At 40.8% G+C, this 27504-nt stretch overlaps 1 protein-coding gene across 2 annotated transcripts; it reads right to left on the bottom strand.

Annotated features, from left to right (window-relative positions):
* Nucleotides 1-26404, bottom strand: spen (spen family transcriptional repressor). Of its 2 annotated transcripts, none has more exons than XM_039799346.1 (15): nt 26020-26404; nt 23110-23430; nt 15641-16255; nt 12680-12837; nt 12280-12480; nt 12047-12198; nt 11801-11926; nt 11540-11653; nt 11342-11455; nt 11138-11238; nt 3168-10995; nt 2680-3024; nt 2377-2571; nt 2094-2270; nt 1-1973 (listed from the first exon to the last, which is right to left on the bottom strand). In XM_039799346.1, the coding sequence occupies exons 1-15, from the start codon at nt 26100-26102 to the stop codon at nt 1842-1844; spliced, it is 10662 nt and encodes a 3553-aa protein (XP_039655280.1). In that variant the 5' UTR covers nt 26103-26404; the 3' UTR covers nt 1-1841. The 2 variants fall into 2 exon arrangements, with proteins under 2 accessions (XP_039655280.1, XP_039655281.1); XM_039799347.1 differs by having other exon boundaries at nt 2094-2252.
* Between the last annotated feature and the right edge of the window lie 1100 nt (nt 26405-27504).

Here is a 27504-nt window from a genome sequence, read left to right as displayed (position 1 = left end):
TAAGTTAAACAACCATTTATTTTACAGTTTAAAATGTCCTCATAGAGGAACAGCAAAATACACTCAAAATGAAGATTGATCAAAAGACAGTTTTCATATTAATCACCGTTTTAAGTTTTTTTTTCTCATTTGTTTATCAAAAATTATAAGTGCCTTCAACATAACAATGAGAGTATTTAGCTTGCAGTCATAGACATCTTTACACCACAAAACTGACAAGCCTGGTTTTACTTTCAGCATCGGTTTCACACACCTTATCTCCTGTCTCTTTCAGACTGCTTTGTTTTGTTGCACAAAACAAAAATAAGGACCCTGAATAAAGACAATTATGAAGGGGGAAAATACACAAGAGCACAGATTAAGGACATTAGTATTTACAGCTTGGCTCAAGGAGACAGAAAAGGGGAGCGATGGAGACAGATGATAAACACATCCATTAGCGGCATGATGTCAAGTTCAAGTCACATTCTTTATGATTTCAGTTTACCCTTTAAGATTTGAAAATAAAGCATGCTATAGCACATATGTCATGAAGTCATGGCTTAAATGACCTCAGGATGCAGTGCTTAATATGTGAGGATGATTTTCAGACAGCAGGTGGCAGTGAAGGACCACATCAGGGAGAAGGAGTACAAACAAAAATATGCAACCCCTACAACACAAGGTTTCCTTCAAAATGAGGATACAACTTCATAATGTAAAATCACTGTAGTAACAGAGTTGGGTTGATGACCAATACAAAAAAAAGGAATTAAGTCTGCCCTCAGACAGGCAAAATACAAAGTCACATATGAAAATAGGTTCTGGTCAATTTTTGTTTACATTGCGTGTGGAGCATTTGCAAAAGACATTTTGGCACAGAATCAATTTTAAAAATATTTTTTTCTTCAATATCACTCCTGGATCCTGAACAGATCCTTCCCACCATTCCCCTTCTTGCCCCTGCCCAATGAAGAAAAAAAAGAAAAAGAAAAAGAAAGAAAACATGATGATCTTTCTTGTAAAATAATTCACTTGGTCTCTCCACATTGCTTCAGTCTTTAAATATTTATAATATTTACAGTTTCACAATTGTCCACAATACCCTTCGGCTTAAAGATGCAAACAAAAATAAACTAATTAAATATTCTTTATATAGTCCCCTGTTGAGGCATTGAGTGTAAACTGTACAACTCTAAACGTCCCCTCATGAGTTCCTGGGGCAGGGAACACTTCGGGATGGAGAGTTGAGTCCGGAAATGACGTAGAAGTTGGCTGATGGTGAAGGAGCGAAAGCAGTATGATTGATCAGGCTGAAATGATTCTTGATCATTTTCCAGGCAATGATTTTCTTTTATCTTGCACAAGCATGGCGGATCATGAGAGTAATTCCATAACATGTATCATTTTATACTCAAATCTGTACACAGTTCACAATTTTTCCTTAACATAGTGCAATGACTTCTCATATCGTTTGTCTTTAAAAAAAAAAAAAAAAAAAAAAATCACAATCACTTTATCACTTTTATGAAGGTAAAAAATATCCCATAGGCAGGTCTCAATCCATAGCTTTATGGGTGCTATGAATTAGAAAAGGCTATGCACAACACCTCCAAAAATGGCAAAAATGAAATGAAAAATCAGAAATGATCATCAAAAATCCCCGTTCGACTCTTCAGATCCTCTCTGTAAAAAGGTATAGTTTTTGGAATTCTATGTCATTGAGTGACTTAAGGACTTGGTGAAGTGAAGAAGAAAAGAAAATTGTAAAAACTCAAAAATATGAGGCAATTCCAGTTTATAAAACTGGACAAGTCCAAAAGGGCTGGTGTTGGCTTTGTTCAGCAAAGAAATGGAGGTAATTAAACAGAAGCAATGACAATCATGAGGTGAGGGGAAATGCTGGAGATGCTGTTGAGAAGGTCTGGGGCCAGGCGCGAGAGGTGGCTCTCCGAGAACTCACACGGCGGGAAAATCTGCACCACATAAGCCGGCTGTGAATCAAAAGATGAAAGTAACAATGAGAGACGGAACTACATTTTATCATTTTTCATTGTAAAACACAGGAACCATTAAAGAAAGCTAGAACAGAAAAAGTTGAAATGACAACAGACCTGATTAGAGCCAGGGTTGGGCACATTGATAATGCCAGCTGCCTGTTTGGCTTGCAGGTAGGTGATGAAGCCACTTTTCAAAGCTTGGGTTTGACCAAGGACATCTTCTTGGTCTCGACCACAGGGTAGAGCCAGGAGCAAACAGTAGTCATTTTTCACCTGCCATGAATGATAAGTCTAATTCATGTAAGAATGATACACAAATTTACAATTAAGTCTCCATTTGATCAATCTTGTTGATCCAAACTTTAGAACCTGCTTTAGTAAAAACGAAAGTACTTACAGTCATTCTGCGTGCCACACTATCCAACTGGGAAGCCTCAAGCCTCATCCTCTGGACAATACGGAGAAGAGGACCTCCTTCTGTGGGCGGCAGGGAGCGCTGGGCCAGTATGGTGTTGCCAGAAACAAAGTGCAACTGGACAGCAGCCTGGTCGTTCTTCAGTGCCAAAAGGCCTTGCCATACAATAGGATATTTCTGTACAACAAAAACATAAAATGTTTTAAAAAAATATTTTCCTCTTTGGTATTGTCTTGAAAACATATTCCATGTATGATGACATTGCTTGTCGATCGGTCTTCCTACCGTCAAAAGCTGCACCATGTCAACGGAACGATGTCCCGAATGTTCCAGCTTAGCATCAGGCCTAGGATGCAGAGAACTTGATGTGGGTACTGTTTGCGAAGGTGTTGACAGGAAGGCTGGAGGGCCTTTCTGTATAGATAGATCTGGCTTATGAGTAAGACTCATAGGAGACGCCATTGGAGACTGGTATGAGGGGGAGACTGTATCCCTTGATATTCGGGAAATGTGTGAAAGATCTGTAGAGGTAGCATGGCGAAGATGGGAACCCTCAGAGTTGGAATCACTTCCTCCCATATGTGACTGAGACATTTTACCCCTGTGACTCAACTCAGGCTCCGGCAAGACCTGATTGAGAAAATACATAACCCACTTAATAGTTATGCATATTTTGTATTTGTATATGATCTATTAAATACAATTATACATGATGAATATTACAATGCTAAAAAAATTTGCACAACTTCAATAACAAAAGCATATCAAGTGACCTGTGAAGATGTAATGCCTTGGTTAGCCAGGTTGTGTCCCGATGAAAGATGTCCTGGAAACTGGGATGGAAATCCTCGCATATCCCGATATACTGGAAAGGAGCCCGCACCTCCTGGATGCATCAGCTGTACCCCATGTGGGTGAGATGAAACCAGGACAGGAGAAGATGCATGGACTCCCCTGATTCTACTTTCGTTGGAGGATGGATGTATCAGCTTTCCTTCTGGTGGTTTGAGAGATTCTTTTGCAGAAAGGTCAATGCTCTTTCCCACTATAGGACCCCCTTTTGAAGGCCCAGAGATGTTGCTTAGAGACGTTCCAGTTTCTGAGGTGCGTGACTGTCTTGCTTCTACAGCTGCCTGCTCTCCCATTTGCTGGTGCATGAGGATGCGCTGGTGCATGTCTCTGTATTGGTCCATGCGTATGCTTGGGTGGAGCCCTCGGTGATCACTGTGAATCATCATTACATCAGATTGGAGCTGGGGCACGGAAGATCTAGTAAGAGCTTGGTTAAAGTGTCTGGGGTCTTCTTCACTTACACTGCTGCTGCTGCTGCCACCACCACCTGATACTGACCTCTTGGGACTAGAATGACACTGAAGTACCAAATCTCGGATGACATTAGGCTGCGGTGTGTTTGAGCGCTGCGGAGGACCTGGGTGTGATGAAGACAGGGAATCACCTCGCCTTCCATAGGTTATCCCAGACATTGGTGGGGTGTTCATCCTGGCTTCGTGAGCCATTGCCTGAGTGACACTGTGAGGTTGAATTATGACAGAGGACTGTTCTGAGTGTGGGTGATGCATACTAGAATGATATGTAGACATTGGTGGCATGCCATGACCGAGAACGACAGAAGTTGCTCTAGGAGAACTGCTTGGAGGACAGGCTTTGACAAAGTGTGAAGGGGAGTGAACAGCTGTCCGTGGGGACTGGGGTTCTTGCTTTAGATGTAGAGCTGACCGATCAGTTGGGATGCTAGGGCTGGGGCTCATGCGGGTTCCAGGTAGTGATGGGTGGTGTGGACTCATGACCGGGCTTAGGCTAGACTGCTGAACAGCTTTGCCAATGTCCATCTTTTTTGGCAGAGGTTCAGACCCCGGTCCTCTCTTGGCATGCTGTTGCTGTATCACAGCTTGGTTGTACATCAAGACTTGGGGAGAACTAACTGGCTGTTGGTACATCTTTACAACACCACCCTGGGATGCGGTGTGATACGGGGCTTCAGATTTGTTACATCCAAGACTCTCCTGCTTTGTACTGGAAATGACAGGTTGAGAGTTATAAGACTGGCTTGTCAAGAGAACCCCTGTGTGCCCATAAGCTGTAGGGGTTGGGGCTAGTTTTGGGGTAGGCGACTGGGATGATGTGATGAGTGGGTCTTGCTTTATCGAAGATTTGGACACCGATTGCTGAAACTCTATATCACCAGCACTGGCTTGAGGAATTTGACTAATTTTGGCTCTCATCCTGTGAGGTCCATCAGTTTTCTGACCCGAATAACTCAAAACAACAACACCCTCCGATGTATTGACCCTTAGGCCAGGATTGGAGCCTGTACTGTAGGGAGTGGTCTCAACAACAGAGCGCCCTCTAGACCCATCTTCTACTATATCCATGCCATGGTAGCGGTTATTCTCATTAGAGTTTGATCTAAATTTTTGCTTTGGAATAGACAGGCCAATGCTTCGGTTGCTTAGGGAAATTCGGGGAGTTTCCTCCGTATCATAAGGCATTGGAATTCGACTTATTACTGAGGTAGCAGGAGAAATAACTGTATGCTGGATCTTCTCTCCACAGTTCTGTTGGGACTCTGTCAGTGGGAAGGGTTTGTGTTGTATGGGCTGGGGGGGTAAAGGTGGTCTCTCTTCGGGATGTAACTGTCTTGAACCCACTGTAACAGAGGGATTTTCATTCTCTGACATCCGCAAAGGATCTGACAATGTAGATGTCACCATAGTAGTAGCTATAGAATTGCTGTTTGATGCAGACACATATTTAGGTTCCATCAGGATTTTTCTTAAGGTACTGGAACTAGGGTCAATATCCGAGGCCTTCGTGTCAGGAGGCATTGGGGTATTTGCTGAAGGGGTTCCAAGTGCAGTTGATGCTGGTGGAGGAGTTACCACTGTAACGTGGCATGAAGGAGCAACATAAATTCTACTTTCTTCAGTTCTAGGAGGCCAGTCTGGCGAATGTGGCATTTTGGCAGGTCGCAGCAGGGGTATGCCGAACTGAGATATAGGTTGTGGGCGGGCAGGACCAGGAGTAGGGGTAGATGGCTTTTCTGCCTGGGGATGCTTTTTACTACTAGATATGTTGCTTGGGCCTGAATAAAAGGCAGATTCTTTCGGTACAGGCTGTTCAACTTCAGGCTGTTCTGCCTCTTTTGGCGTGTCTACAGTTATAGCACTTGTAAGATCACGCCTACAAGTTGCAACAGCAGTGACCACAGAAGCTGCTGCAGTTGCACCAGCTGTAGCAGTGACTGCTTGTGAATTGATGGTTTCTGGGTCTTCTGGGATGGACTCCGGTAACTTGACTGGGGAGGGCTCTGGTTGTGAAACCTCTGCAGCAATATCCCCTTTCTTATTAGCTGCACCTTTACGACTTCTCGATTTCTTCAGGGTTTTGGCTCTAACTCTGCCTGTTTTCTTTGGTGTCTCAAGTAGAGAGGTATCCTCAGCTGCCTTAGACTCTGCAATTTGCCCCTTTGGGCTTGGTGTCGGAGGACCATCATCGGAGTCCGCAGCAAGGATATTGTTAATCACCATGTGTGTTTCAGGTTCCATAATCTCGTTGGAGGAGGGGGATGTCAAGGATTCCGGGGTAGGAACAAGAGCAGTGTAAGTTGGAGGAGCTGTGAAACCATCTGTATCTGCACATGTTTCTTCAGCTGTAATGGAATCAATAGCAGCTGCAAGTTCAGTTTCGCTTGCAGGATTAGCTCGCTTTTCCTCCTCAACCTCAGCTTCTTGCTCTACTATGACCGGAGGCAATATTGTAGGCTGCTCGGAAGGTGGTTCCTTATACGGCCGAGGAGGTTGCTCAACTGTAAGTTTGGCAATATTTTCAACTGCCTGCTCTAGTTCCATCTGCCGTGCTAAGAGAGCCGCTGGATCAGCAGGAAGTTCAGGTTCTGACAGGCTGTCTTCCTGTTCATCAAGTTCTTTTGATTCTTTTGGAAAGCCTACAATCTTTGTTTCCGCATTCTCTTTTACTATTGTCTTGGTTTTTGTAAATGTGGGAGCTTCAAATGACTCCGGCTCATCATCCTCTGAACGAAGTAAACCTTTTACGTCATCAAGGCTTACACGAATTTCAAGATTTTTTAAGCTGTGTGATTTATCTTCATTGACCTGCTTGGTATTTCTTTTCAGCCTAGGGGTTTTCATTTTAACACTCTTTTCAGGCAGTTGTCTCCTCTCCGAGGAGCTGGTGTCTACCGTTTCAATATCCCCAACAGTAGATTTATTTCCACCAGAATTTTTTAAGTCTTTTTCCATTTTGTGCACTGGTGAGCTTGCATTTTCTACCTTTTCTGATAGCTTCACAAACAGTTCAGAATCAGCTTTAGGATTAAATTCTGATTCATCATGACTTGCCAGATCAGCTTGTTCAGCTAGTACTGTAGTGCTCCCAGACGGTTTGTCTATTCTACCTCCTTTCTTGTTAACTGGAGCAGATGAAGTCAATTGTGTTTGTTGCACTTTCTGTGTGCGGGGTGAACGCCATCCCTCGGAGGATTTTACAACCTCTACAGGAGTAGAGGTCTCTTTGACCTCTGTGTCTTCTTCGATCATTTTCTGCTGATCCCCCTTAACTGGTGATACATCTTCACCTCGTTTGACGCCTCTTTTTGGTGGGCGTCCTCGCCTTGTATTGGTAGATGGAATTGGAATATCTTGCTGTAATGGTTCTTTATCAGCACCACGTTTGCGCATGGAGCGTGATGATTCAACCACCTCTTTGCCAGCTTGGTCGTCTTCATGTAGCGTGGCATAGACTGATCTTACATTTCTGCGACGTGTTCTGCCATGGATCAAACTTGACTCAAGGTTTTGCTCAGAATCTGATGCATGAATTGGTGACTTGGAAGTGGCTTTGTACTCAATTGATGCTTTTGGTACATCTGCCCGAGGAGATGAAGCCCTTTTGAGTTTCTCTCGGTCAATGCGTTCACTCTTTCGTGTTGCAGGTTTCTCAGTGGCAACAATTTGGGAAGGTTGGGAAGTACGTAATACTGAAAGTGATTTTGCCCTTTTACTCTTGGGCTGTCTGCGGTTTGGTAATGGTTTTATGTCAGCCTCTAGCTCTGGCATACACACCTCACTATCTGCCTCAGGTTTCTGAGATTCCTCAAAATGTTTTGTTTCCGGATTTTCTATTTTAGGTTCTGTCTTAATTTCAGATTTTTCTTCAATCTTTGGATATTCAGAATATGTGAATTCTGCAGTCTCTCTCTCAAAACCACTTAAGGAAGCACCAGGAGTGGGAGGCTTATCCTCCACAAGAGGATTATGTTCCACTGCCAAATTATCTCCAATTTTTGCTACGGGTTCAATTAACTCTTTTGTTTCCATTTCATTTTCTGGCTCCAAAAGGACGAAAGGAGGGGTTATGGTTAGCTTAGGAGCAACTAGTTTGAAGTCTTCCATAGGGAAAGAATGTGATGGAGATACCTCAAGATCTGGCTCTGCGGTTTCTTCTTTGACAAATGACACAGGTTCATCTGAGGATGGAGTTAAAAACTCTTTATTTTCTGATTCTTTCGGGGAAGGAACAAATGGTGAAACTAACAAGGTTAATGGGGGGCTGTTTGATTTGTCATCAACCTTCAGTACTGGCTCGGATTCCTTATCAGACAGAACATTATCACAATGCTGCACTTCATCTCTTTTAATCTCCACCACTATTGAATCATTTTCAGTATCAGGTGGAAGATGGTCCTTGTCCTTTTGTTGTTGAAGCTCCAAAAACCGACTATGGAAAAGCACTATGGGCTCTTGTGGCATGTCACTTACCACAGATTCAGGCTGTGCCTCAGTAGCACCTGGTTTAGCAAAAGGCATGCCAACTCCAGTTTCTAAATCTTGGTCTTTACGTTCAAGATGCTGCAAACGCCGGGAATCCTGTTCAAAGATTGAGCTGTGCAGGAAGCGAGAGGCAAACAGGTCTTGTCGCTCTTGGTCCTGGGGCTTAAGTTCCTCCTTTTTATCATGCAGCTTTTCAACAGAGTCAGTACGAATCTTTTTCTTATACCAAGAAGGAATAGGTCGAGGTGCTAGCTTCACTTTGTCTTTATCTGAACAGCTGTGGGAGGTTGGAAAGCGTGAGGGTAGAAAGGACCAATTATCTTCTCTGGAGGAATACAGTGTCTTAGCTCTTTCAAGGAGTGCTTTAGTATCAGGAGTTATAGTTTTATCTAATGCAAAAGAATAAAACTTATTCTTTTCCAATGAGCCTGAAAGCTTCAGGTCTGTCATCCTCTCGTCACGTTCCCTAAGGATATAAGACAAGGAACTATTGGACTTGGGAGAGATGTGTTTGTTTTCTCCATCATCATCTGAATCAGACTGCACTTCTCCAGGTTCCAAATCCTGGCCAAGGCGTTTGCGGATGGTTTCACATTTTGCAATATCACTGGGGAAAGTCATTTCCATTCTAAGTGAATCAGACTTTATCTGTCTTTCCCAACGTTGCATTAACTCCTCATCACAATCAAGCAAGGTTGTCTTAAGCTTTGGGAGCTCACTGTCAGAAGACTGAAAATGTGTGGCTGTCAGGCCCAAACTGTTTTTCAATGACTCTGTGTGTGAAAATCTCTCATCTGTTGTTGGAGAAGATTTTCTTTCTTTGTTTATAACAGCCACAGAAATCTGAGCAGTTTCATCTTCCTCATTTGCAGCAAAGTGACCATGTCCTATTGAGGAGGTTATACTCTGATAAATGTCTTCATTCAACTTTTGGGAACTTGGATAGTTGCGCTCTCTTTTTGCAGCGACAAAGTCAAAATGTTCTAATTTCTTTCGTTTACTGGAAGAGAAGTCATCATTGGCCATATCCTGAATTGGTTTCGGAACATCATGTATTATATAATCTTTTTCAAAGTCATGAGTCTCATTACTTGCTGGGTTTTCAAACTTGACTAACTTATCAGGATCGCCAAGCTTAGGTCGGAGCCATAGACTCTGTTTTGCGCAAATACTCTGGTCAATGTGCACAAAGTGTTCATCTCCGTCATCCGAGTCCATGCACTTCCCTTTTCCTTGTTCATTTTCAGACAAAACTTGTTTCTGTTGTTCTTTTAATTCATCCAAATCAAGGCTGCCATCATCTAACATCTTTGTGAGACTGGAGCTGTTTTCACTTTTTGATCCCTCCAAATCCATTTTAAGGTAGGGAGAGACCAACTGATCTGTAGAATCTTCCGGCAGCTCCCCTAGCCGTGATTGCTGCTCCAGAGAAAAGCCCACAGAGTTGCTTTCACAGTCTCGTCCATCTTTAGGACTGCTAACTGAAACCATCCGGACACATTTATCCTTGTGGTGCTCCTTTTTATGCATCCCTTTTATCAAAAGGTTCTTATCTAAATCGGTCTCCTTAGCATTGTTCCATAGTTTATGAAGTCCAGGTCTAACAAGATCCTCCTCACTAGTTCTCTTATGTCGATCAGTTTTCCCCGAGTCTTCAAAACGCCTTTTCCTTGCAGCCAAACGATCAATATCCACAGCAATACCACTGTCAAATCCCATTTCAGATTTTCCATGTTTTTTGGATTTAATTTTAGCATCCTTGTCAATAACCTTGTCAATAACCTCCACAAAACTGTGCATATTTTTGTCTCTAGGCACCTTTCCATGCTTAGAGATATCACTTTTTGATGGTTCTGAGCGGAATGGAGGACTCCTCTGGTCAGCTGAAGGGGATACCAATCTAGGACTGTCACTCCCACCCCTCGGTATTTGTTTTTCTTGCACAGATTGACCAATCAATTTTCCTTCTTTTTCTTTAACACGTGTCAATTGCACAACACAAGGCAGAAGGTCTAACCTTCCTTTGCTCAAGCCTTCCTTTGGAATTTTACTGTTTTTACTTCGAAGGACGGACTCAGGGCTTACATCTCGATCAAGTTCAGGTTCCGTCTCACATGCTTGGATAATAATAGGTGATGCAACTTTTAGCTTTTTAAGCCTCTGTTTCTCACTTTTTTCCTTGTCCCCTCGATCTTTACGCCCAGCCCGCTTCTCCTTTTCAACCAAATTCCCTCTTTCAACTTCAAAGACTCGATCCTTCTCAAGTTTGTCAGTTTTATTATACCTTTCAGTGCGTGCTTTTTCAAGTTTTTCGAATCTGGGTGGTGAGATTGAACTGCAGCTACCACTTCTTTCAGAAGATTGGCAACAAATGCGCCGATCTGAATCACTCGGTATCCTCTCGGAGAGTGAAGGAGATGCAGTAGGGCTGGCAGGATGACGAGAGGCAACGTGAGATGGGCTTTGGCTACGCTCAATGGTCCTTCTCCCATGATCACGTCCACGATCTGTTTCAAAGCGCTCCCTCTCTCTTTCACGTTCCCGTTGCAAATAGCTGTATTTGCGAATGTCCTGCTCATAAGGGTCAGTTCTGTATTCTCGAAATTCACGGGGGTCTTCAAAGTATTGTGGATCATAGTAATCTCCCTGATATGGGTCCCATTCAGTGTAAAACTCCCGACTTCTGGCAGGATATTTGCGACGTGGATCTTCAGTATATGTTCCTGGCGTTCGTACATTTTCATAATATTGTCTTTCTGCTTGAAATTCGTATTGAGTTCGTCGATCATCCCTGCCAAGAAATAAAACCCCAAAAAAAAAAAATCAAGCAAATTTTTTTTCATCATACTTCGGCATCAATAATGTTAGGTTTAACATTAGACATTAGACAGTATAGAGGCAAAAATATGATCCCTTAAGGAAACTACACAAACCTTCTTTCAGAGAGAAGGTCATAAAAGTCTCGAATATCCTGGCCAGATGCCTGCATTGAACGATAGAAAGCCATCTGACTTTCCTGATTGGCAAAATCCACCTGAAGAATAAAGGGTAAGTTGCATTTTTTACAGAATGTCAGGAATTAAGAACACAAAAAAATTACAGAGAAAAATTTTCAAGCAAAGCTTTGTTTCAGTTACCTTGATTTTACTGCCCCCTATCTTCCACCCCTTTGTGTCTTTGACAGCAGCTTGTGCATATTCAATGTTGTTATACAGAATAAGGGCCATTCCTTTCATTCTGTCAAATACAACCTGCGAAAGACAGAGAAAATAGAGTCCCAAGGTGCCAGAAAGTAAACAATGGGTAACTGTGAGGGGGAAAATAAACAGACTTACCTTGACAACATGTCCATAGCGGCAGAAATGACGAGTAAGAAACTGCTCAGTTGTGTTTGACGCCAATCCATCCAACCAAACACACGTCGTTGGCATACTCTTTCCAAAGCCCAGCTGAAAAAGAAGAAGGAAAAAATGTCAAATAGATGTTAACTTACAGAACAGTTTATACAAACCATGCTCATAAATAATACTTATGGTTGTGAAAGACAAAAATGTGGTAGTAAAGTCATGATTTTAAATTAAGGTGATAATTCTCACCTTGAGTCTATTGTTACCAAGGTACTCCCCATCCATCTTCTTTATAGCCTTACAGACACTGGCGATATCGCAGTATTGTAGAAAGGCATACTGTGGGGCTCCATTCACCTTCTTAATGTCAATATCCTTTGCAGAATAATGAAAACAGAAATATGCTGTCAGTAAGTGCGATCATTTCAAACTGTGCAGCATGGTAACAATTGCATATATGGCCTGATTCCTAACCACTTCACAGCATTAACCTACCACTATTTCTCCAAAGCGTTGAAAGATGTTAAGCAGGTCATGGTAAGTGGTGGTCTTCTCCAGGTTTCCAATAAATAACGTCCGTGTGGCCTTTGGATGAAACTCGTCTATCCTCTCATCCAGGGGCCGAAATTCGTTCTCACTTTCTGTCTCTGAAAAACGTGCTTATTGAAACCTTGTGCGTTTTGTTGTTTTAGGTTTGTGCTGCAATATAGTCAATAATCAGAACTTACCGGGGCCATTCCAGGCTGTGACTTCGATTTGCATGCCGAAAAAAAGCTTTCCCTTTGATGCTCCAAGTGCTTTCTCTTGGTCCTCTTGCTGGCGAAAAAAGACAAGCCCGTAGCGCTCCTCTGAAGCTCCATGAATTTGTACAGATGTGACCTTTCCATGTTTCTTAAATTCATGGAACAAACCATCCTTCAGGCTCGTATCTGTAGTAAACAGATCAAATGTTTTATTAATTTTGTATACTGAAAAAGTAACAGGTTATTATTAAATAATAAACTATTGGTAATCTTTTTTTTATTAAAATGTGTCAATATTTGAGGGATGTACAGAAATAAAATGCACTACTATTTGTGCAAAAAAGCTTGTTGTGCTTGCAAACCGCATGAGCCCCTTTTAACTAACCTGTAGAGCGCACAGGAAGATTTTGGACCTTGATGCCAAAGCTTTTACGTGGTTCATCCTTGTCAAGGGAGGATAAAGGAAGTGCTGAGGGTGCAGGAACAGCAGCAGACTGCACTGAACGAGCTGGGGAGTCATCACTTGAACTACTGCTAGAATCACTGTAGCAAAAAAAAAAAAAAAGGAACATGGACTTAGATGTTGTTGGAAGCTTCACAATCTGAAACTATCATTAACAATGTATGATCAAAAGGTTCTGTTGCTGTCACTTGTTGTTGTGTTTGCCTACCCAAAAAAGTAAGAATCTAGTTATGGTTATTTATACCTCAATTAAATCATAAATTGCTATGAATATGTATACCATATACAGATTTATAATTTTGCAGTGATACACCAAGTGTAAGAGAAATGACAAATCATTCATAAATTGGATAAAAACCAAATGCTGTATTCCAATGTTAAGAACAGCAGTTAAAATGTGATTTTTGTAAACGCTGACTGAAAAAAGGTGACAAAATGTGTTTGCTCTGTCCAATCAGCAGGGCAAGAAAGGAAGATTTGATTACATATTGTATTGAACAGGTAATATTATGCTTTATATACACACACACAATATATATATAGTGATGCATTTGCATAAAAGATTGTGCAATGCACTGTGAATGGGTCTTTCTACGGTTTAAAAACCACGATGTCTCTCAGCTGAAGAGGACAAAAACACCCTCTTTCTCCCCAATGTGTACAGCACATCTGGTAATCAACATAAGAAGATGGATTTGCATGTCAGTAGCATATTCATGGCTGCCTGATGCACCTTTATTCTCAAAACAATTCCAATGACTGTTTCAGCTTTCTAGGCCCTCTGCTGTTTATTTCCTTCTCACTTTCTCCTCCTGTGCTCAGACTCTCCCGGAAGTGCTGCTGACGGAGCATGGCCTGTGGGAGTGGGCAGGCAGCCAGCACTGGCCAGAAATTTCCAGTTCCAACTGGATCTCACGGAGGGGGGGAGCCATTACACATACACAGAGGTAGGCAGTGAGAAAAATATACCAGCCGTCTCTTGAAATTCCCCCCATAGCACTACCTCGTCAAACCACATGTGTCGCTACATGTCGTACAGAGCTGTGGACTCTGCTGTGTCCAAAGATGATGCGGTTATCCAAAAAATAAACAAATGAGAGGGGCGAGGGGAATGTATGTAGTGAATCCCATGGGCAGTTTTTAAATATGCAGACCTCACTTGCATTTGATTATTCCAACCTTTTCTTATTTATGCATTCCTTGCACAATTACGCAACACTAACCCCAAATCAACTAATAAAAAATACATTTACAAGAACCTGCAAATATCATTACAACAAATGTAGAAACACTCGGCAGTGCACAACAACAGCTAAATTAGCAAATAAACCAACATCCACAACAGAACTGACATCCACTGTTTGTGATGATGGCAATCTGGACCTTGACTTAATCCAAAGTTTGAATAGCGATAATAAACCAATTTAGATAAAATCTTAACAACCCAAAAAGTGTGTCATTGCAGCAGTTACATGCGGCAAAGGTCATTTTCCAGCCTTTGACTCCTAACAGCAATTAACTACTCAGCCAACAACTTGAAAAAACAGATTTGTCATTTGAAAAATTCACTAATGATCATACAAAAATGGGCAACGTAGAAACTTGCACACAGAACACTGCTTTAAAGTTCTTGCACATTTACAACCCATTTTATGCTACTGAATTAGATGAGGTGCTATACAGTAATATTCTCTGTCATGGTGAGCCTTTACAATTATTTTTCTAACATGCAGATACTTGTATGCAATCTGCTATACTATCTGCTGACGAAATGATGGCACAGTATTAGGAGATATGATGTCTTGAAACGGTTAATGTTATAAACCACAACTTCTGCATTAAGCAATGTTGAGCAACAAAGTATTCTTGATAGGAATCATAGAAATTAAATGCAAAAGCAAGTCTTTGCTTGTTGGCAAAACTGGTGTTTTGACTAAAAACTGTTTATAGAATTCAGTAGAGCTAATACAAATATAGGCTATTTTGCTGGAAAATGCATTTGGTTTAAAAATATATTATACACAGATTACAGGCACATTTTGTGAAAACTCAATTAATTCCCCCATATAGAAATCAAAATCCACATTCGGGAAAAGTAGACGTTTATTCAGCCACACTTAGATGGTCTGTTCCTTTGTAGGTTTTACTGAGTGGTAAAAAATGTATACCAGTGACATTGTTTATATGATTTTCCTGCTTTGCAAAATCTTGAGTGGTCCACATGAACACATTTTTGGTAAATCTGAGAAAAACTATGAAAGTTGAATTAAAATAATCTCAGAAAGTTATTTTAAATAATATACAATGGCAATATGAATATATTGTATTACAGTATAAAAAGGCAAAGACACTGGAATAATACCTGGGAATGTCAGACATTAATTCTGTTTTAGCCTTATCAAAAACTCCATCCTGCTACCACTGTGACCTGGACTCAGGTAAGCAGCAGGAAACGACAGATGGATGGCATCATCTAATCTTTTGAAATTTGTCCAATTAACTTAAACAAGTACTGTTCGATTCTGTGAAATAAATGTTTACAATCATTTCAAGCAGCATTCTGAGTGCAGATTTCTTTCTAAAATACTTAGTGCTCTATCCAGCACTTTTTTTTTTAAAGATTATTTTTTGGGCTTTTCCACCTTTATTTGATAGGACAGCTAGGTGAGAAAGGGGAGAGAGTGGGGGAAGACATGCAGGAAATCGTCACAGGTCGGAATCAAACCCTGGACCTCTGCGTCGAGGCATAAACCTCTCCGTATATGTGCGCCTGCTCTACCCACTGAGCCAACCCGGCCACATCCAGCACTTGTTTAAGCCTGGGATGCACAAAGGTAAACAACAGCGATGCACAAGGGTAGAAATCTTGAGGGCTTCACTCACCTGCCACTCGTACTGCTGCTGGTACTGCTGACTGAGTCTGAACTGGAGGAGCGACTGTGAGAGCCTGACCCACTGTGGGAGCGTGGAGGGCGGGTAGCCTGACTTGCCAGTCTCTGAGGAGAGGGATTTCGCGAATGTGTTGAGTGTGGAGACCGGCTACGACTATGGTGGTACGACCGCTCCCCGCGCCGACCCCTGTCCTCCCTGTAAAGGTCCCTGTGAACCACACTGGCCAAAGTAAAGGGTTCCCTGGCACGAGACTCATAGCGAGGCTCTGGCGTCTCAAAGCGACAAGGACTCCTGCTGTGGGAGCGGTAGAAGCCGACCCCGCTGGATGTAGATCCTCCGCTTCCTCCTGTCGTGGGCCCTGCTGATCCACCTGTTCCCGTGTTGCCAGCAACAGCGCTAACGATAGTTCCACTGACTCCTGACGATACAGTTGTACCACTTCCAGTGGAGGTACCAGACCCGCTCCCAGCTGTGCTTAGAGTCCGCTCTCTTGCATCACGATAATAGTCTGTTTCATAGTGCCGCTGGCGTTCAAAACTGCTACCAGGACGCTCGTGATGTCCATAGGCACTGTGATCGTACGCCCGATCCCGACTTTCAGCCGTTCTAACAAACAGGAAGAGAGAACAACACATTACAGTTACATTCAAGACATTTAAAAACACTGCTAGCATCAAACATTGGGCAATGAAAATTATTAGGCGTCTCTGGTGGGTTTTTCTTAATTAGACACATAAGAAGACAGTACACTAAAATGTTTGGAGAAGGGTAGTTTTTAAGCATCTAAAGAGAATTATTTTGCAGCCTACTGAACTATGGGGATTTAAATGATAAAATGGTTGAGACAACTAGCATTTCTAAACTGTTTATGACTTGAATGAAATGATACATGAAATGTATCAGATCCTTCTGCCACCATACCAACAACTTATTAACTACTGTTAGGTACCCGTCTTTCATGTTTGTTTAAAACAAATTCTTTGAATGAAGATGTGTTATCATTCGTTGGTTTTTCAGTTTAAGCATCACAGAGATACATAACTTGTATACCCTACTGTAAAATGCAACACACTATATTAACAATACAATCAGCACAGGACAACCACAAGGGGTTTTAAGCAAAAGACATGCATTTATTGTTTAATAGAACAGAAATCTTCAGCTTATTTGTAAGTATAATTATAGGATATAACAGACTTGCACAAAGATTTATTTAAAAAAAAAGGAATTACATGAGAACCTTCTGGTCTTGTAACTCTAACGGAGGCATTTTATCATTTATCTGAGAGGCTTTGTTGAAGGTTTTTGGAGGTGACTTATGACTATCCTTTTGTTTATAATGTTATACAATTTGACACCACTTGTTCTCCTGAAAAAAAAAGGTCTTTAAAGCATCTTTAATGAAGATGCACACTAGAAACAGTGCTAATAAGGACATTCTGCTCAGACCCGAACATCCTCGTTCTGAATAAAGCAATCAGAATTTAATTTAGTAATGCGACTGCTGTGTCATTACAGCAGTCATATTACCCAACTCCCCGTAATGAGCGGGACAGGACAGCAATTACCACTGTTTGAATCCAGATCACATTATATCAGCAAATTAGCCATGATGTTCCAACACAGGGCGGAATATGGTTTAATATAACAACACTTACAAACCCTCATTGTACTGGTTCTTTAAATAAAAGGATATGTTTTATTCTTTGTCCAGTTCAAACAAGAGAATGGAAAATTATTAAGACTCAAGGCGGTGCCAGATTTTAATGGAAAACAAACCTCAACTGTCGAAATGGTAAAACACCTTTGCAGTGCTAATGTGAAAATAAATACTAATGAGATCAAAGCTTTCTATGTGGAAAAACTAAAAAGGTAATGTAGTGTTCAAACCACAAATGATGTTCATATGGTTGATAAACCCAACCATGTGCACAGCATTTTGTTGTACAGTAGTTATTTCATGTCCATATCATATAACTGCAGCTTCCTTGGTTTGAGTTGGGGCAACCTATTAAGACCCTCACTACCTCCTTCTCCCATTCCCAATTTTTCCAGCCAATTTCTACTTTCAACTAAGAAAGAAAGTATCACATAACTAGAACTTAACTTTCAACAAAATTATATGCTCTGTCTCCTTTGAGGGTAAAATTCAATTTATCACATCAAGTGTGAGAAAAGGTATAATCCAAACAATTACAAAAATGGGATTTAAAAAGTGTCCTTGCTGATAATTGACAGAGGCATCCAAATCTTTTGGATCTTTGATTGATTTTGACCATCAGAGATGTTTTGAGTACATCTGTGTAAAGATGTTTCTGTGCAAATTTTTGCTTGCTAGGTTGCATGCTGCTAAACTGTCTACGCCAAAACGGTCTATGCCAACAAATAACGGTAAGAACAAATCCAAGATATTTGCAACATGGAGAAACTTCTGAAACGGTTTATCTCATTAAACAGAAGTTGGCAGCAGCTTTTGGTTAGTGTTTTCTTAACAGGGAAAATGAGTGCACAATGTTTTCTCATGAATCTCAAGCAAACATTTGTAATTACTTCCTTCATCGACGCATTTTGTAGGCTTTTTGTTATGTTTTAGTTCTATCATTTTCCAACTTTCTTGTGCTTCAACATGCACAAAATGTGCAGTGTAGGAAACTGTATACCAGTTAATAGGGAAACGGGTCCTCACACTAGTCTGAGCTTTAGAAAGTAACGGGTCAACCAAGGTGCTAACAGGAGGCTGCTGCTATTTCTCTGAAGATATATCGAATATACGTCTTCCTCTGCATCGCTGACGCCCTGTGATGTCCTAAAAGGCATTGTGGTAAATGATCCATAAGATGAGTTTCTTAAAAACGCCCAACCTGACCTTTACAACTGACAAAGAATGTGTTACTCATATTCACGTGTCATACTTGAGGACTTTGACAAGACTGCATTCATCCCCTAAGCTTAACCCTTTGTACCAAATAATAAACCCTTTTACCCCCCCCCCCCCACACACAAATATTTTTATTTTTCAAGGATAAATGACTTAGGTTTTTTTTAAAAGTCTACAACAAAAGACAATTACTGATTGTATTTAAGGGTGTGCAGGGTGAGTCACTGTGCAATCATTTTATAATAACTTATGTGATGTGGCAAATCTGGAAATAGTCATCGGTGTAAAACATTTGACATAAATGTAAGCTATACACACTATTAACATCCATTTATATGCTCATAAATGGAAGTCTTTCATTAATTCTTTCCAACAAAGGCTTTTGCCATGGAGCACAAGAACAAGACTGCATGGGATGCACACAGTCTCCTAGATGTTGAGGATAAATTGGTTTACGAGACTAGCACTTTGTCTGTATTTCACTGCGCTATACATAAAGTACAGCGGGTCAGGGGCAAATTCTGTTTCAGCTTATTTGATTTAATCATCTGTGTGCTGGATTCATGAATAACATCTATGGTATAACGATGTCTGCTGTGAAATTGATGGATTACCTTGACCCCTAGATGCTCTCGAAAATGCTAATTTGGTGGCGCAGGCTCACTGCTCAATAGATAGCCTTCAATTTCACTTTACACAAAACAGGTTCTACATTATTCATGGAGCTTAAAAATAATTCGGTTCACTTTTTTGGCAGAATCTCCATGTTTGAATTTTAGTCTGCTCTGGTGCATGCTAAACACATCAACTGTTTTGGGATTACGTGAACACCATAATTATAGGGATGCATTTCAGCAGCATGCTAAAAAAGGTACGTTAAGTGGAGGCTCAGTCATGTGGGAGCAACACATGCATATCAATTTAATTCAGAATTTCCAAAACTTTTTTATAATTACTTTATTGTTAAATTTTCTTCTGCTATGCAAATCAATATTTAAACTGTGCAGCTGTGGAGCACCTTGTGGTCCTTGCAGGATAAAACTAAAACCACGGAGCTTGGGGGTGGGCTTCTGTCACTGTCATTTTATATTAGATAGATAGATAGCTAGATAGCTAGATAGCTAGCTTCTGAAAACTCAATTGAAAATCAGTTTATAAATAAAATAACCAAATTGGAATGTCTATTTTTGGTTAATCCACTGAATAAATACAAATTAAGGTAATCCATCAAACTGAAGCAAGGGTCCTGTCAAGCCAGCACTGCCATGAATCAGTCCTGATTATTGATTTGCAACATTGCCTACAACAGTCCAATATAAATCAGAAATTAAAAAGGCATAGATACCACAAAATAAATGGAAGAGAAAAATCTGTGACCGTTGGGAAATTTCTACCATCTCACAGCAATTATGTTTTCTTTTCGGCCAACCCTACATGGAGACGTTTAAATCCAGTCAGGGACTTTGGAGGGATTTAATCTCTCTACCTGCATACTGCCTGACAATGACCATGGTCAACTCTCTAATAAGAGTCAAAATGCCGAAAAAATAATCTTAAATGCGTTAAATTTCTCAGGAGTTTAAGAATCAAATTTTGAATCTGCACACGGTCACAGGTTATTCAGTATTTATATTCTACTCTTGCGCCATAAAAAGGAAGCGGAGGACATTTAAAACTGCAGCTGCAAGGCAGGAACAAAAGATACTGGAGCTGAAACTAATGGTTATTTTAATTATTGATGAATATTCTCATTATTATTTTTAATTAATCGATCAATCATTTAGTATATAAAATGTGTTTGTCGCCATTTTTTCCCAGAGGCTAAAGGTGACATTTAAAATTTTGTGTAATCCAACCAACAGTCCAAAACTTAACATAAAGATTTAAAATGATATACAACAGAGAAAAGTAGAAAATCCAGCAAATGTTTGATATTTCTGCTTGATACGGCTTTAATCATTAAATTCAAATTTCTTGTTAATTTTCTGTTAAATATCAACTGATCATTTTCACAATAAAAGATACTGACATAAAAATCCTAAACTGACCTTGACAAAGCTTGAATTAGAAGCATTCAAATATGTAAAATGTAATTAATTCCATTCTGTATCACTGTTTTTTTCAGAGACATTAGGACACATTGCATGAATACATTTCTAATTTTTATCTTAAAAATTGTATCCCTTTACCTTTATTATTTGATCTAATCCATATGTTTTTGTATTCCTATTCTAATTATCATATTTGTACTTTGTCGGCCCCACCTTTCACTGCACATATTATAAATATGAGTATGTGACAGATATTTGAGTATCCAAATCACTTGAATCTTCACAGCCCAGTTTTGAAGTTGTATTAAATAAATAATGGAATTTTACTTTGATCACTAGTCATAAATAACAGCTGAAATAGGGAATGAATATCTATTCATCATAAGGTGATGGGGGTCAGGAGCTGAAGAGGGAGGGTGGGGGGCAGGTGAGAGGAAGAGAAAAGGAAAACAATACAGGATAAAATACTGATTTCTGCATATAGACACAGGCAATAATAGCAATGTATGTACCAGCTACTTCGGTTAGTGTGGGAAATGGAGAGAGACAGGGGTTCAAACTAGCGGGTTAGAGAGGACAGCTATAATACACAGGGCAGGACATACCAACCTTTTGAGAGAGTGGTAACTTGACCTATAATTCCAAATACAATCTAGGGAGATAGAACTTTGTGAGCAGAAAAAATGGGCAAAAATGTTGAGTGGAGAGGGAAAAATTTTAAAATGTAATCCTCATCTTCAGGGCAGGGAACCACGCGTACTTTAATGAGTGTTTTAATTAAAATGATGAAAACAAACTTGGCCTTGTATGGATCCAGGGTAGGATGTTTTGTATGCTAGAAAATGTCAATGAGTCCATATATCCATCCAAACGGGGGGGGAGGGGGAGGAATCTGTGTTGCAGTAGTGCACCATTGATTTCACAACAGCAATGATGGAAAAATTAAGTCTTGCATCTTCAATTTGTGAAGTCCTGCACATTCCATGTTGGTCACACTGTTCACAGCAGTAAAAGTAGTCAAATTCCTTTGGCAGAGGGAGGGAAATTTGCCCATGACAGATTAAGAATAAAGAAAATAATGTTCTCTTAATGGTAATCCAGATTTTTGTTCGTAGTAGCGTTGTATTCATTCCCAGGGTGAAGAACATTAATAACAGTTTTGAAGCTCATGGATGTTCATGTCTGTTGTCAACCTCCTTAACAAGAGGAAGAGCCTGCATGCAGTCCAAACTGAAGCCGAGTCAATGGGAAATGCAGTGTCTGGGTGCAACTTTGTTCTCCAATTCTGCATGTGATTGTATCCAAGGTTAAATTATAGTTCCACATTCAGGAAAGGAGCAGGTAATCCACAGACATGAGGTAGGTTATCTCCAACAGCAACTTTCCAGTCTCAATTTCCAGCATTCTTCTTTGAATTGTACAATCCAAACATAGTCCATGTTGGTCCTCATTAAATCTGCTAGTATCAGTCATTAAAAAGTGAAAAAATAATCTCCACAAAAATAAGACGGGGGAAAGAAAAATAATAATAATAATAATTTGCTCACTTGTTTTTGTTGTCTCTACTGAGTTGGATCACCAGTAGAGGTCTCCCAGCACTCATATTGTAATGCCCTGATTTTAGATATAATCCCAAATTAAAAAAATTAAAAAAAATTAAAAAAAAGAAAAAGGACCAAGAAATCAACCCATACCTTTAGCATGATAGCATATCCTTAAGGTGTTTGGTCAGTGTTAATCCAACAGAGAGGAATACATATCCTGTGTAGGTTATCCAAATGACTCCGCCCATGAGAGAAGTGAAGGTGTGCACCAAACCAAATTAGACTAATCCAAACAATAGTGTCTTATACATCTAATGTATGCTCTTGGTTGTTTTGTTACATGAGGAAAAAATGGTGACATTAATCCAACGAACAGGGCGTGTAACTCCAGATTAGAGGAATCCCAGGGATGGCCGCTGGACCACTCTCTCTTTTTCCTCCCTCTCTCTCTCTCTCTCTCTCTCTCTCTCTCTCTCTCTCTCTCTCTCTCTCTCTCTCTCTCTCTCTCTCTCTCTCTCTCTCTCTCTCTCTCTCTCTCTCTCTCTCTCTCTCTCTCTCTCTCTCTCTCTCTCTCTCCCTCTCTCTCTAGCAATCTCCAATAATCCTGGGAAATTTTACGATATCCAATCTTTGCCCCGTATTTTCCACAAATGATATATCCACCTCACACAGATGTTTAAGATGTTTAATAATCCCAAACAGACTAAACTATTGACTATTCCTTTAAGTAATAGATACACTTGTGTACAAACATGCTCTCACTTATGGAATATCTCTGTCTACCTGCAAGTATGAATCCAGGAGTGCTGGCCACGCTCTGAGGACTGTAGAGGGGATCCCTATAAGATTTAATTCTTGAGCATGAACTCTTTTTCTCCTCTCCCCCCCAAACAAGTAAATTAATAGATGGTGGGAAGATGCTTGGAGGTAAGGTGTATACCCGAAACCATGGTTCCCCCTGCCTTCAGAGAAACTTTGTCCACTTACCCGTCTAGTCTGCGTTCATAGCGTCCATCTCTGCTGTGGAGCGACGTGGGGGGCCCATACACAGTCCCCCCTGCCGCCCTTGTGAACCCTGATACATCCCGGCCACGAGTGCTTAAGGTCAGACTATCGTCAAGCCCCCTCGCAGCACTAGGAATTGTGCCTGGTTCATTGTAATCAGTGCGCAGGTCCCTGTCCCCCATCTTGTTGATAGCATTGTGAGCCTTCTGAGCACTTTTAATGTCCACAAAATCCACAAAGGCTGCAACTCCACCTTCTGAACCTCGCTTGGGCAGGACCTTGACACTCTCCACACGTCCATATCTAAAGAGAAAACAATGGAAAAACAAGGTGATCACTAGGTTTTGAACAATTATGTTGGATCAGCGTTTATAAACTTCCAAACACAGTATTCAATTTTAATTCTTAGTGAAAATAATGTCATTTTTTGCAAATGACTTTTTTTTTCCCATATTGCTGAATTCAAATATGCCTGTGTGTGTGCTGTGCGTGTGCTAAGTGTGTGTGTGTGTGTGTGTGTGTGTGTGTGTGTGTGTGTGTGTGTGTGTGTGTGTGTGTGTGTGTGTGTGTGTGTGTGTGTGGGAGGGGTGCGAGGTAAGGTGGCTCTCTGTGGTACTTTCTTACAAGGCAACAGTAACCCAGCAACTGGACTTGAAACCTTGGCACATTGTATGTTAATAAATGCATAGATTTTGTATCATTAGCATGTTGTCTAGGAGGAGGGTGAGCTCATAAGATTACAGCTACTGGAAAGCACACAGATGAGGTTTGGCAGTCATAAAAAGAGACGTGACATTTCCTGATTCGCTTTGTGTGGGTTTAAAGAAAAAAAAAATCCAAATGCATTACGCATGTCTATATGGCTTCTTTTGTTTCACTAATGGCAAAGCACTTTTTATGCAGTTTTCCATTTATAAACATAATTTTCCATTTTTTTCCCCATATTAAAAAAAAATGCCCTAAACTGATATAGCCTAATGTAGTTTTAATAGATGCATATGGAGCGTAAGCATTCCATTGTTTCCTTAATAAGTATGTGCAGGACAAAATATCTCGTAAAGTGATGTTGAATTGACTGATAGGAAGCCTATTACACAAAATGTGCAAGTCCAGTCTGGGGTTACAAAGCCTGCCATCATCTTTGTGCGTTGAGTTTTCCCCCGACAGAGACAGTAGGGTGCCCATAAATTTATTGGCATGCCAGTTCCCAACATTGAACAGCCACCGACGCCATTTTAGAAAAGCTGTTCACACTGCTTACTCATTCTGCCGTCCCCCATCTTCAATGACTTCTATCACACATTGGGCTGTCATGCACCTGCACATTCTGACTACCTCTGGGTTAACGCTGGAGCGGAGTGCATGCTAAAAGCGACTCGCCGACACAGTTTCCAATCCGCTATCGCATATAACATGTTGCCAGTCACCATCCCCCAAACATAACTTTAAGCGCATCCTAGCACGGGCTTATGTAAATAAAACGGCATATAGCCTAGGTAGCCCATTATTGTGCGTTCTGCAAGGCTGCATGGATCAGACACAACCCACATTTGTAGTTCACCTCACTGCATCCCTTCTACCGTAGGAATAAATAAGACCAAGAGAGTGCAAAGCAAAAATAATTATTACACAGTAAAGAACGCAACGTTGCTCATATAGGTAGACTATGTTGTTTTAGCAGTCTGGTCTCCAGCACATATGGACGGAGAGGCGGGCTGCTATTTCCTTGACAGCCGAGAAGAGAGAGGCGAGAGCGCGCAGACAACCGTGATAGCCACAAAAAAAAAAAAAAAAAAAATCATATTTAAATTTTGTCCGTCCGAGGTAGACAACAAAGAGCCGAAAGCCAATAAATGGTGCATGGGTTTGATCTGCTTCAATAACCCAAACAAAAAGCACAAGTGGAGCTCAATCAGAATATCGTAATTAGAATCGATATGTAGTCTGATTTTCCTTCAATCAAATCACGCTGCAGGCTGTGCAAGTCAGCAGCTGGGGGAAGCTACGCGGTAATAATGTAGCGAAGATAACCATGTAGGCTATGTGTTCATACACACACAAAGTGCCTACTACAACGTTACAATGTTGCATATCAGTTAACACAGAGCACCCTGCTCAATCACAGCCAGTTTGCAATAATGTTGCAGCGTGGATATCGCGTCACCTTTTAGGTTTCACTGTCTTCTGTAACATAAAGTGGGAAAAATCCGGTTCTTGCCACAGCTACATTGCACTCCGATAGGTACATAAGCTAATTTACCTTACTTTGTGCACAGGTCTGGTTGGAAGCAGTGACCTGACAAACTCACAGAGAGTCAAGTGAAACACCGGTCCCTGATTTTCTCAGGCACCGGAAAAACACACGGCGATAGACTTCATACTGTCTGCCAAATGCAGACTGAAATACATGGCGTCTAACAATGCTAGCGACTCGCCAGGTAGGCTGAAGTTTGTTTACACTGACTGTTATAGAAAAATGTGTTTTCTTTACGGTAACCAGGTGGACTCCTTTAAAGTCAAATGATTACCTGGCGTGAATGATCAACCACACAACATTGAAAAAGGGCAATTAAAGTTTTCACTAGTCTAAGTTAGAAACCTTGTCAAAATGGCAAAACCATATGTCCGGTAGCTGGGTGGTTGAAGCGTGTTAGCAGTTTTCTTTTTTTATCTCAGCTGAAATGCAGCACAGTGTTGTTGCTTACGGAGAGCTGACAGCACAGTTGCCAAATGGGACTTTGCTACAGGGGAACCTCCTGCTTCATCCCGACTTCACTAAAATGTGACACAACAGAGAGATGCTGGCCATGCACTCGTCGTTACAATACAAAACACACACACACACACACACACACACACACACACACGTCGCTCATTAGTGTTTCTACTCACCGCTTGAAGTGCTCAATGATTTTCTCTTCTCGCACATTTTCGGGTAAATTTCCCACCCATAAATGTCTGGTTTCCCGGACCATACTGTGTGCTCCTGCTCCCGTATCATACAGATGAGTTTGCTATGTCAGTTTCTTCCCGTGCAAAATAGAAAAGGTTTGCAAAATAAACCCCGGACAAAAAAAAGAAAAAAAAAAAAAAACACTTGGCGCAAATCATTGACTGGTCGTTGTGACCCAATATAAACCATTAGGTTGGATCCCCGCACGCTGTTTGATACTCTTCACTGTTAAAGCGCGATCTTGAACCTCATGAACGCGCTCCGGACTGTTCCCGTGACTAGGCGCGTCCCTGACACCATGCGACCTTTGGGTGTCGAAATAAAGCATGTAGCTTCCTAAAAAGATGCAGCAACTTCGCATGTAATGAGAGGCTTACCGCGCAGGCGTGGCTTTGTGTGTGAACTTTTTTTCTCCCCGATGAGATAGTCTTCTGCCCCTGCGCATGCGTGAGAAAACCCCTGGTTGAATGAAGGTGCTTTGACATCTGAGAGGCACAGGAGGATCCCATCAGTGCTAGTTGGGTATGGCGATGTGAGACACTTTGCATACAGTAACTATATATTTGCATCGAGTAATGTTTTGTTATTATAATAGGCTATATTTAATTTTTTTTACCAATGGTGGAACATCACCCCACATTTATCAAGTCATATGCCCGCTTTAAAAAAAAAAAAAATAGCAGAGGGAGCTTCAGTAATAGTTTGTTGAGTGGACTCATGATGTAGTAGTCACCACTAATTGCTCTTTATTTGTCTCAAGAACTTAGGGTACCATTTTACATCAGTAAAATAATACTATAGGCATTTAGTCATACATGAGGGTTTGCTGAGTTGAGTCCTCTCCATTTGAACAGAGTTTTAAAAGGTTGTGTTGAAGATGCTCTCTTAAGCCTGCAGGAAACAGGAAACTAAGGGCCTGTTGTAGACAAATCTGAATGTTAATGATAAGAACGTCTGAGGCTGTGATGAGCTCCAGTAAAGCAATATGCTGTGACGTACTGTGAGTTAAGATCTGTATTGACTCCATTAAAGTTTAATATCTCAATTATTGCTCCGAGGTAGAGCAGTTTTAATGATTCTGTAAATCAGAATAGATTACAGTCTTAAATCTTTATGCTTAAGAGAGATTTCTTTTATCATAAAGTGTACTTTTTGGCCCACAGAATTACCAGGAAATTATATATACATTTCAAACAAACTTTAAACAAAGTACTGTTCTGATACTTGCCAATCTAGGAGCACTAAATACATTATTGTCCCGTTAGTTTGTCACCTGTCAATAACAAACCAATTACCACAGTCTGTACACTAAAAGGCCATATATTTAGCCTAATTTGGGGGAATTGGGAGAAAAAAACATCAGTGACTTATGTATCACCAAAGCACATGGGATTGCCTAACACGTTAGTGCAAATAGAGAAAAA

This window comes from Perca fluviatilis, chromosome 5, assembly GCF_010015445.1.
Source record: "Perca fluviatilis chromosome 5, GENO_Pfluv_1.0, whole genome shotgun sequence".
Lineage (NCBI taxonomy): Eukaryota > Metazoa > Chordata > Actinopteri > Perciformes > Percidae > Perca > Perca fluviatilis.
This window is presented reverse-complemented; position numbering and strand designations above follow the sequence as displayed.